Source organism: Eutrigla gurnardus, assembly GCF_963514095.1.
Source record: "Eutrigla gurnardus genome assembly, chromosome: 21".
NCBI classification, from domain to species: Eukaryota; Metazoa; Chordata; class Actinopteri; order Perciformes; family Triglidae; genus Eutrigla; species Eutrigla gurnardus.
Window position 1 is genome coordinate 4,863,931 of NC_139932.1, and position 11,280 is coordinate 4,875,210.

Consider the following 11,280-nt stretch of genomic DNA (forward strand, 5'->3'; position numbering starts at 1 on the left):
CGATATGTGCATTTACATATTTAACAATGACTTTCATGCAGACATATAGTAATTGGAATAGTGTTGATAAATGTGTGTGGACAGTGATAATAATTGAATTTTTCTTTTTTTTTTATTTCAATCATGTTACAAACTTGACAAAAACGAAACTAAAACCACAAATGAAACGTAAATAAAACAACGGTCAAACAGGAAGGAGGAGCTGCTGGACCTGAAGCCGGTCAGTGAACCAGCTGTTTATAAAACCAACATGGGGAGAAGTGGACGATGCGTTTTTTGTAGTCCATTATTGTAGTTTCTCCAGCGCAGACGCACGTCAATCACCGGTGCCGATCATCAGCTGTCAATCATCAGCGGCCGTGTTTTAATGACGTAGCTTAGTGAAAGTCCGGTCGGATTCTCTGAGCACCGCGGTCGACTTTTCCTAAGTCCTTTTGAGTTCTCCTATCGCGTTTCCTTGACCCTGTGACGTTTTCCCCAGAGGTCAAGGAATAGGAGTTAGGACCTTATTTTTTGACTATTCGACTGCACCCAACAACTCACGCAAGCGCGGAACGTATGGCGTCGGCTGTAATTCCGTAGGTGTGAACCGCCCATGTCGTTGTTCGAGTCGGCCATATTAAGTAGCCCGACTTCATTTACCGACGCGAGTCGGGCAGTTCTTCCGGTGTGGACTCGCCTTAGGTCACGATACCATAGGTATCCCGATATTGCGATATAAATAAAGATGAAAACACAGCTGTATATGTACATCAGATGATATTGATCAGAGGACAAATTGAGTCAAAACTATTTCATTCAAAACAGTCTCTCCATTTTATTAATTCCCATGAAATTCACTGGAATAAATATTGAAAATAAAATGAAAAAGGATAAAGTACTGCATTCACAACGCACCTAAACATGATTTTTTTTTTTTTAATCAATCTTTGGAGTTGAAAAATCGATATTGTATTGGGCGGCAAAGTATCGCGATATATTGCCGTATCGATATTTTTACCCACCCCTAGTAATTCATTGGAGCTGTAATCTACAGCCCAGTCTACAGGACCCTGAACACAGCATGACATTTAGCACCACAACTAAAGATTATTCTCATTATTGATGTATCAGATTCTTCAGCCAGGTCAGATCATCTCAAACCTTTATTTAAATTGTATCAATCACAGTAAATATAAGCAATTAAAATATAAAGTATACATGTTCAGAATAAAAATAATTAAAAACATTAATACATTTTAAAGAAACAGGTGTGTTGAAGTTGTTGGTGCATCTCTTTGGTCTGGAACATTTTTGGCAAAATGAGATTCAGAGCAACATAAAGGAAAACATGTATCTGAGAAGTTCCTTCTCGTTGAGCATCTCTCAGCCCTTTGACCCCGGTTTGAGTGTGCTGAAGGGTTTGGAGTTCCGCAGGGAGCCTGAGATCTCCTGCAGGAAGGCGGCGATGTGCAGATCCTTCTCTGACTTCCTGCCGTCGAAGATGACCACCAGGGTGAAGTGTGCCTCGGGCCGCGTCAGGTAGTAGGTGCTCTGGACTTTATCGTCGTAGAAGTGCACCACCTTGTCCAGAGTGTTGAGCTCTGCGGCGCGGTCTCCCATCATCATGATGACGTTCGGCCAGTGTGTGAGCGGCCGCTCTCCTGACGGCAGAGACACTACGGCGGGGAACTGCTCCACGCCCTTCGGTGCCTCTCTATACGAGTGCGGGTGGTGGTAGCCGTGGCCTTGGAAGCTCTCCGAGCCGCGGTTGTCGAACACCAGAGACACGTTGCTGGCGTCGTGTTTGCGAATGAAGGAGCAGATCTTGCCGTGGTAGTCCGGCACGGTGCGGCCGGTCAGGGCTCTCATGTCGGCCGGGGCCGTCTGCCGACTCAGGGCTTCGTGGAAGTAGAAGCTGAACTTGGCGAGGAGCACAGCCTGGAAACGCTGCAGCCACAGGTACAGGTGCGGCGGCTGCACGGCCTTCTGGGACTGACCCCCAAACAGGTGCTTGCGGGTCTCTTTCTGCCGTTGGAAAAGCTGCCCCCAGGCGATGAGCTTGGAGTTGGCACCGTGAAGGCTGAGCAGAGCGGGCAGGAAATGCCACTCTGACACCTGAGCCTGGCAGCGCAGCAACTGGGTCACCACGTCCAACTCCGTCTGGAAGCCCTCCTCCACGCGGCACAGGATGGGGTGGTGAAACCTGAAGGAAAAGGAGACCAAGACAAGATGACCTCATCATTTATGAGCTGGAAGCAACTGTCACTTTGTCCTGCAGAGAACACATTTGCATTTACACTCTGTGTCTGTCTCCGGGTCTGCTCACGGGAACATTCACCTTCACCCTTCAGTGCTCTGTCAAATTAGTGACGCGTGTTGTGTGTCACAGTGCAACCTGCTGCAGCTCAGTCAACAGCTCAACAATGCAGTTAGTTGTTCTGCTACAGTTGCAAGATACAGTTTTGCTGACTCATCCCGGAGGGAAAGAAGGATGAATTCTGTGTTTTCTGGATTCAGCAGAAATGTTTCCTCCTCCAACCTCAATATGTCACCTTCTTCTTTTATCGCACTAATTTGTTTAATAATCTGGGCCACACGTCCCAAAGCCACAATTGTAACTGCAGTACAGATGTTTTTAATGTAAATCAACCCAAAAATAGCCTTTACCTTTAAACAAGAACAATCGAGTCAGGCTGCTGCACTAGTGCAAAACCATTTAATTTTAGAATACTTTAAGCATGATATGAAAACATTGATTATATATATTGCCCTCTGAAATATTGTGGAAAAGTAGCTGAAAATCAAATACTCGTGTGACTGTACAAAGGGATACACACTTGGAGCTGTATTTATGCAGGACGGCCTCCAGCGTGATGACCAGCTCGTCCGAGTTGACGCTCTTCTGGCTGCCCAGTGAGTGCATCTTCTCGTACAGGTCGGCCATCTCCATGCGGGCCTGGGTGAAGTGGCAGAGCTGCTCCGACAGGTGCGACAGCAGGTCCTCCAGGTAGGAAGCAGAGCCCAGCTGGCTGTGACGTCCCATCGCCACCACCTTCCTGAGCTCGTTGTACAGGGACGTGTAGATGGTCCGGATGGAGTCCTTGCGGCTGAAGAAGGACTGACCCCCTGCACACAGAGAGAAGAACGAATGCTGCTGTGGGAAAATGGTTGACTTCTCCCAGCATTCATGTGCTACAGCGCCATCTGGTGTCAGATATATGCAGCTGTCTGATATGCAGTTGCCTGAGTTCTTTGATCTCACTCATGTTCAAATTCATTTGACATTATTTACTCACGTTTTGAATGCAGCACATTATTTCTAAATCGCAGTATTGCTACTTTCACTTCAGTAAAATGTCTGGAAACGTCTACCACCACGGTTCACTTGTTTCAAATAGGTCCCATCCATACGATATGCGTCCACTGTTAAATATATTTAACATTACCCATTTTCTGTCCCAGGAATGTCATGTTGTGGTACGCCTTCTCCGCGGCGGCCAGGTGAGCCAGAGCGGCTAGCAGGGCGGCCCAGATGGCCGCGGCGCTCTTGCTGTTGTCCTTCTCCTTCTCCACGTAGTCCTTAGCCCGGTCGAAGGAGAACATGCCGAGCTGTGTGAAGAAGCTCTCCAGGATGGCCCGCTCCCGCGGAACGGGCCGCAGCTCCTCCACCTCAGTCATTGGGTCAGAGACACTCCCGAAGTCTGCTGCCTGTCAGGGCGAGCTAACGGCTAGCTAACGGCGAGCAAACCATGTTGGCAAAGTGAGTCTCACGTCTAGGTAAGAAAATAGGAACCTTCCAACCACAATACACGCATTATATCGACAGTTTGACATTATTTCAAAACGCATCCCTTCATAAAAAAACTGGGATGTCCTTCAACATGTTCTTAAAACGAAAACAATCGGTAAAACACTATCAAGCCGGCTAACTATCTAACCTCCCGGCGCCATCTTGCCTTCCTCAGATATAAATACTACGGCGAGCCAAGAGTGCCAAAGTAATGCTTCTTCTGCTTCTTCTTCTTCTTCTTTTAATTTCCGGCAGGCTGTATGCCTTTGCGGCACATTGCTGCCACCCACAGGACCAAAAAATATATAAATTAAATAAACCACCAAACAAAAATAAATAAATAAAAAAAATAAAAAATAAAAAAATATATATATATATTTCAAACGCAGTCAGTCCATCCTATTTCTATAGGAGTAATCCAGTGGCCGTTATGAAGTCCAGGACAGCTTTTATAGTCCCAGGCTGGTTCTCAGTGGGATTTGGAATGCTCTTTAGTGTAACCGGTGTTGTTCCCAGGCTTTCCACAGCTGCATACAGATGTTCCCTCTGTCGAGTGAGTCCAGTACATTCCATCAGGATATGTTTCACTGTTTTTTTACACACTCCACATAGTCCATTTTCATGTTTCCCAAGTTTTTGTAGGTCCCATGCGAGTCCGCAATGCCCCAGCCTCAGTCTGGTCATCATGATTGTATGCCTCCTTTCCTTTCCCAAAAAACACTGGCTCTTTGTCACTCTATTCTGCAAGCTGTAGTAATGCCTCCCCTTCTTTTCCTTATCCCACTCCTCCTGCCACACAGCCATGATGTTCTTTTTAATGATTGACCTACACTCAGTTATTCCCAGCCTCACTTTTACATCGATTTCTTCCCTTCTTAAAGCCCTTTTTGCTGCCCCATCAGCTAGCTCATTCCCCTCTATCCCCACATGAGCTGGGACCCACATAAACCCCACTGACTCTCCCACCTGCTCAATCCTGTACATCAGGGTAAGAAGCTCCACCATGAGGTCTGACCTGGCTCCAAGCCCTCCCTCCCTCAATGTCATCAGCCCTGAAGCAGAGTCGGAGCATATCACAACTGGCCCTGGCCTGACCTCCTCCACCCACTGCATAGCCCAGATTATTGCAAGCAGCTCTGTGGTGTAAACTGAAACCCCCTCAGACAGTCGCCTATACTTAACAACATCCAAATCTGGGATGCAAAAAGCAAACCCAGACTTCCCAGTCCTTGGGTCTTGAGCCCCATCAGTATATATTTGTATGTACTGTCCCCACGTGTTATTTAGCCTTTCCTTTACAATTCCCCCAACTGTTGCAGTTCTCTCATGAGCTAACACACTTACATCTATCTCTGGCACTGGTAGAATCCATGGTGGTATAGTTGGCCAGTACACTACCGGGGCCACCCCCTCCTCCCCAAACTCCATCCTCCCCATTTCCTCATTGACTTTAAAAATGAAACATTCCCTTTTCACTCTTGCTCCTCCCCACTCCCATGCACCTTCCAAAGCCAGCTCCCCCACATTCTCCCCTTGATGTCCCCTTAATTTACAGATATACTGCATTGCCAGCTTAGACCTTCTGATACCCAATGGGGTCTCCCCCATTTCCACAAGTAAGGCTGCAATTGGGGTGGAACGGAAGGCCCCACAGACGACTCTCAGTGCCTTTGCCTGCACTACATCTAATTTCTTGAGAATTGTTTTTGCTGCCGTCCCGTAACACAAACACCCATAATCTATCCTCGATCTGACCATTGCCCTGTAAATCATCATCTGTGTATCCTGTCCAGCACCCCACAAACTTCCTGATAGGGACCGCATGACATTTATAACTTTTCCACACTTGCTCACAGTACTGTCTACGTGCTTTTTATACGTCAGTCTTTCATCACAAACTACTCCCAATAATTTAAACTCTTTTACCCTCTCTACTGCTTGCCCATACATTTGCAAACCTTGACACTCAGTTTTCTTATTGCCAAATACAACATATTTAGTTTTTTCCGTTGAAATCTTAAATCCCCACCTGCTTCCCCATTCCATTATTTTATTTAATGCCTCCTGGATTTTCTCTGTTATGTGTTTGATGTTCCTGCCTCTTTTCCACACTGTTCCGTCGTCCGCAAACAATGCGAAACCAAACCCTGATCCAATGTCTTTAAAAATGTCATTCACCATTACATTAAATAAAACTGGACTTATTACACTTCCCTGTGGTGTTCCATTCTCAATGCATGTGCCATTCGACATCGCCTCCCCCACCCTAACCTGGATGACCCTGTTCTTTAAAAAGTCCTGTATCCAGTTAAGCATAAGCCCTCTAACCCCTGCATCATACAGCTTAATGATGAGCCCCTCCTTCCACAACATGTCATAAGCCTTTTCAATGTCCAAAAACACTGCAACTACTCCCTCTTTATTTACCATGGCTTTCTTTACATCCGAATCCTGTATTCTCCTTCTTCCTGGACCTTTGGAACCTTCCGGCTGCCTTGATCACTGTCCCCCTCACTATTTGATTCATCAGCCCTGTCCCTTTTATTGCCCTCATCCTTCTTTCTGTTTCCCTTTCCCCCTTGGCCACCTCCCGAAGCCATCCCAAAACTATCCCCTCACGGGGAAAACTTGATCGATTCAGTCCCAAAGTTTCGTTTTGATACGGAATCCGTAGCAGCCCCAAACCTGTCCGATGCAGTAAACAAAGCTCGCCAACAAGCCACGCGCTGAGTCGAACTCCGCTCCTCCTCCACTCTGGGATCGGTCACGTTGTCAGTGTCGGGCAACTGCCAAAGTGCGTTTGGTAGAGTTGGTTTAAACAGTACTTTTTCCAAATGTGTGCGTGTGCGTGTGTGTGTGTATATGTATATGTGTGTGTGTGTGTGTGTATGTATGTTTACATTAGTTACACTTCATCTTGATGTGAAATAAATGTGATTTGCACATGCACTAAACAGACTTTAGTGAATGAATTAATCATAATTGTATTTATCTAGCTATGCGAATATTAGTACATATTTACAAATTAACAAACCTCAGTAGATATTAACAAACCACAGTACACATTTATAAACCTCAGTACATATTAACAAACCTCAGTACACATTTATAAACCTCAGTACACATTAATAAACCTCAGTACACATTTATAAACCTCAGTACACATTAATAAACCTCAGTACACATTTATAAACCTCAGTACACATTTACAAACCTCAGTACACATTTACAAACCTCAGTACACATTTATAAACCTCAGTACACATTTACAAACCTCAGTAAGTACACATTTACACATTTGTATACAAGGATTCTCTGGACAACAATATTATGTTTGATGGTTGTAAGGGAGCAGAAGAGGGAACCTTTTGTTATGTTCATATTTTTCTTCGGTTAAATATGCATTTTCAATTGTATGAATTTGCCAATCGTAGTTTGCAACGTGTATAGGAAGGAAACATGAGTGATGTAAATATGCTAATGGGGAGTGTCTGGGTTCTTACACTGTTAATTGGGGGGTAGAAAAGGCCAGGTGAAGAGATCAGTGGGTTGTGAGAAGGAGGGCAGGTTGAGTGTCTGCTGCACCTGAGGCACCTTTTTTTATGAATATGTTTTGAATAGAGATATTCATCTTTTTTACATTCTCAATCCAAGGAAAGTCCAGAGCTCTGGAAACCAAGATCCTGGCTTTTTGATGCTCCTCATTTGTCACTATGTTTTGCTCTTCAATACTGTTAGCTACATCCTGTCTGTAGAGGTCTACCATCAAAAACCTGCACTAATATCATACGCCTATTCAATTCACGCAATCATTTGACAGATAAGCATACTGTACATCGCTGCTATGACCCCAGCTCTGTCTTTATTCACACAAGTCAGTGTATTTACTGTATATAGCACATTTACTAAAAAAACTAAACAGGATTTGACCCTAAGTGCTCTTTAGTAGAGGCAGTGGGTTATGATCTGCCTCAATACGGGTATACACAATTGAAGACATAAAAGTTAATAAAACAATAACTTTTATGAAATAAGAAGGAGAAATTTAATAAAACCAACAGTACATTTGAAAAACAGTAAGAGGACGTTTGACATCATTTAAGCGGGGTCCTATATGGTTTTGAGGCATGAGTGAAGGACTGAGAGGAGTCGTTGTGAAGATGACAGGGGGGCACAATATTGAGTTAGCAGGGCAGCCATTAATTGTGGAGCTATAGAGTGGCGATGTCCCGCCTTTCTATTTCCGGTACATGGGACCTCAAAATGAATTTCTGATGCATGTATTCCTATTGGAGATGGAAATTATTTTCTGGTCACATTTGAATTGTGCCATGAATTTCACATGGTGTTTGTGGTTTTTAAAGATAATTTTTCGTGCAAAAAAACCTACGATTTATCGCAAAGAAGTTTGATAATGGTAGGTTTTGTGTGAGGCTGCGCAGCTCTTCACTGCTCTCAACGACGCGAATGATATCCGTCACCACCGGCACTTGGTATGCTGGAGGTACAGACATGGCCATTTCTCTGCTCCGCAACCGAAAGAATGAACAGCCGTAGCTGCTGGAATGGAACATTCAGGAACAAAACACACCGGCATTTTAGTCTGATCGGCACTGAATTGCTGTGAGAACGTATTTCTAATTTGGGGCATATAACAACTGGGACCAGCAAATAATTATATTATCTGCATTGAGACCCATACATGTTTTAGGATCTCAGAGGTCCCATGGGAGTGTAGCACTCTATTCCACTTGTAGTGGCAGTCCGTATGATGTGAGATGCGTTGCTTCTAGCGGCCTCTGTGGCGGTAGATGGAACTGCAGGCGAGCCTCTGGGACTCTCCCTCACCCAACAGTGTGACTGTATCTCATCTGCATGATGCCTTCAAATGCTCCACACTGAAAGGAGGGCCGTGGTTTTCCCTCGTTGGCGGTCACTTTGCTTCTTGATGACTTTCCTTCTTCACTTCATTAGTTTGTTGTTTCTTTTTCTTGGACTGGAAGTTGAATGGTCTTCTTTCTCTGCCTGTTGTTCCTCCATTGTGAGTCAGCAGTAATGAAATGTACCTGGTCAAACACTTTAGACTAGAGGGAGCTCCACCTGCAGACCAACCGCTGCTGACTGACAGAAAAAGATCAAACTCATTTAGAGTTTAGAGGGAATGTAGCCACACAGACACAGAGATCAAAGACAAAGCAGCAACAGGCACTTTAATAAGTGGGTCACATGATCAACCACCATTGTTTGAACTCACTCTTTGATAGATAGGAACGGAAAATACATTAAATAGATGTTATGGACTGCCACTTTAAGGCAAATAGTAACATTTAAAAAAAATCTGTATTTCACTGGTAACCAATGCAGGAGTGGACATTCTAAGCTAATGAAAGCCACCCTTCACAAAACAACTGACTTCTTGGTAAAGGATTTCAAAGAACTCATCAAGATTTTTTAACTTAACCTGAGGTTATTTGTTTGGCTGGAGGGCCAAACATCACGTCAGTGAGATATCATACAGTTACAACACAGAGAAATGAATAGATATGCAATAAGTCCAGAGGATTAGGCCGTTTCTGGGGATCTACCATAAGCCATCATATGATGTTTCTTCCAAAGGGTCTTTGTAAGAGGGTCAGTACATATAATGAAACGTGACTCTCTGAAACTAAATTATCAGTTGACGTAAACGTTTTAGACTTGCCATGACTCAATCGGAGTCAAGCGGTTTGTCTAACACGGTGGTCCAGACTGGAGAATCTCTTCAACTGCTGCATGGATCATGATGAAATTCTGTACAGCCATTCATGATTCTCAATGGATGATCCAAAATAAATTTGGTGATGTCCTGATTTTAAGTGCATCAGCAGGTCAAAAGATTTCACATATCTTGTATCTCAACATAAACTTTATTGGCACAAAATCTATGTTAGGGCTGCTCCCAACAACATTTTAATTATCATCATTTAGTTGATATATCAGAAATATCAGAAAATAGTGGAGGAATGCCAATCACGTCTTTTTTTGTGCGCCAACAAAACATCCCAAAACCAAAAGTTTAATTTGCATTGTAATATTTAACGGTATGAAAAGAGAAGAGCAGTAATCACTCACATGTTAGGAACTGGAAAAAGCAAATGATGGCAATGAAGATGGCATAGTGTGGTGCAGGAAAGAGTCAGAATTTTGTACTTCCAGTTTTTTTCTAATTTGTTTTTGGTTTGATGCCTGAAATATCTTCCTGTTGGTCTATGAAGATATGTCATCCCTGCAGCACATATTGTTGATCTCTTGGCTGGTCGGTCCACCACTTTGACTTTTCCTCTGCGTCACCAAGTGCACCTTGTTTGTTTTATTACTTCTGATTGGATTGTCATCCAGTTTTGTTCAGATTCATGTTCCCCTCATGATGAACTGAAATCACTGTGATGATCTTTTAACTTTCAATCCAGCGTCAAAGGGTCAACTTCGAAATCTGTCCAATACTTTGATTGATGACTAACTCCTGCATGGATGACAAACTTTTAGGCCGGGATGTTAGCGTTGCCCTGGTTCACTCGACAAAAGGATTTGGATTTTTTTTTCTTAGGACTCATTCCTACAGCATTCTCACCAGCATGAGTTGTACTATGTCGTGCTCATTAACAAATACATGCATCATGACTGTCAGCCTCCCTGCGTCTAGCTGTGGCTGTATTCTTGGTAGGGATCGACCGATATGGATTTTTTTAGGGCCGATACCGATACCGATTTTCTGATCATCAGCCTTGGCCGATGACCGATAAGGTCTGCCGATTTTCTTGAGCCGATATTACTTTTGCTCCCTCAATTTACATGTTAAAAATTACACTGATAACAAATGTTACAAGTCTCAATTTAAGAAGGAATATTTATTGAACTTAAAAAAGTAATTTAACAAATATTAACAACAGGTGAGGTAGAACAAGTAAAGTGCTGAAAAAGTGTCAGCCAGTGCTGCAGGAGTCGTCTCGCTGAAATGCTGCCACACTGGATTGGTTTTCTGAGTGTCTGCCATTTCTTTAAAAAGAATAAACAAAAGCACATATCAGTGTCAACCTCTTGCGCAGTCATCTTACATTCATATCACCCACATTATGTTTGCATCATATGAAAGGCAAGGCAAGGCAAGGCAACTTTATTTGTATAGCACATTTCATACACAAGGCAGACTCAAAGTGCTTCACATCATAAAACAAAGTGAGAAGAAAAAAAAAAAAAAAAAAAAAGTGGATATGGTTAACTTTGCAAGGGGGAAAGGCTTCCAAATCTACAACACAGTCTTGATGCATTGCTTGCTGACATATTATGAAAAAGATATAATCAGATCAGTAAATTACTTTTGTAAACACATTTTAATAGTTTACAAAAACAACAACAAATAAACCTGACTGTAAATGCCGGGAAAAACGATCGGCCAAAACAGCAGTCCGCATCAACCGATACCGATACGTTCAAAATACGTCAAAATCGGCCGATAGTATCGGTCAGCC

At 43.5% G+C, this 11,280-nt stretch overlaps 1 protein-coding gene across 1 annotated transcript; it reads right to left on the reverse strand.

Moving 5' to 3' along the window:
* Positions 1–837: 837 nt before the first annotated feature.
* On the reverse strand, positions 838–3,942 carry kics2 (KICSTOR subunit 2). Its single transcript, XM_084038872.1, has 3 exons — positions 3,429–3,942; positions 2,820–3,108; positions 838–2,185 (listed from the first exon to the last, which is right to left on the reverse strand). The coding sequence occupies exons 1-3, from the start codon at positions 3,658–3,660 to the stop codon at positions 1,366–1,368; spliced, it is 1,341 nt and encodes a 446-aa protein (XP_083894998.1). The 5' UTR covers positions 3,661–3,942; the 3' UTR covers positions 838–1,365.
* Positions 3,943–11,280: the final 7,338 nt, after the last annotated feature.

Coding starts and splice junctions, on each gene's coding strand:
- kics2 (XM_084038872.1), bottom strand. CDS start 3,660: ATGACTGAGGTGGAGGAGCTGCGGCCCGTTCCGCGGGAGCGGGCCATC. Junction 3,109..3,428: donor ATTCCTGGGACAGAAAATGG/GTAATGTTAAAT, acceptor CTCTGTGTGCAG/GGGGTCAGTCCTTCTTCAGC. Junction 2,186..2,819: donor CTGCATAAATACAGCTCCAA/GTGTGTATCCCT, acceptor CTTTTCCTTCAG/GTTTCACCACCCCATCCTGT.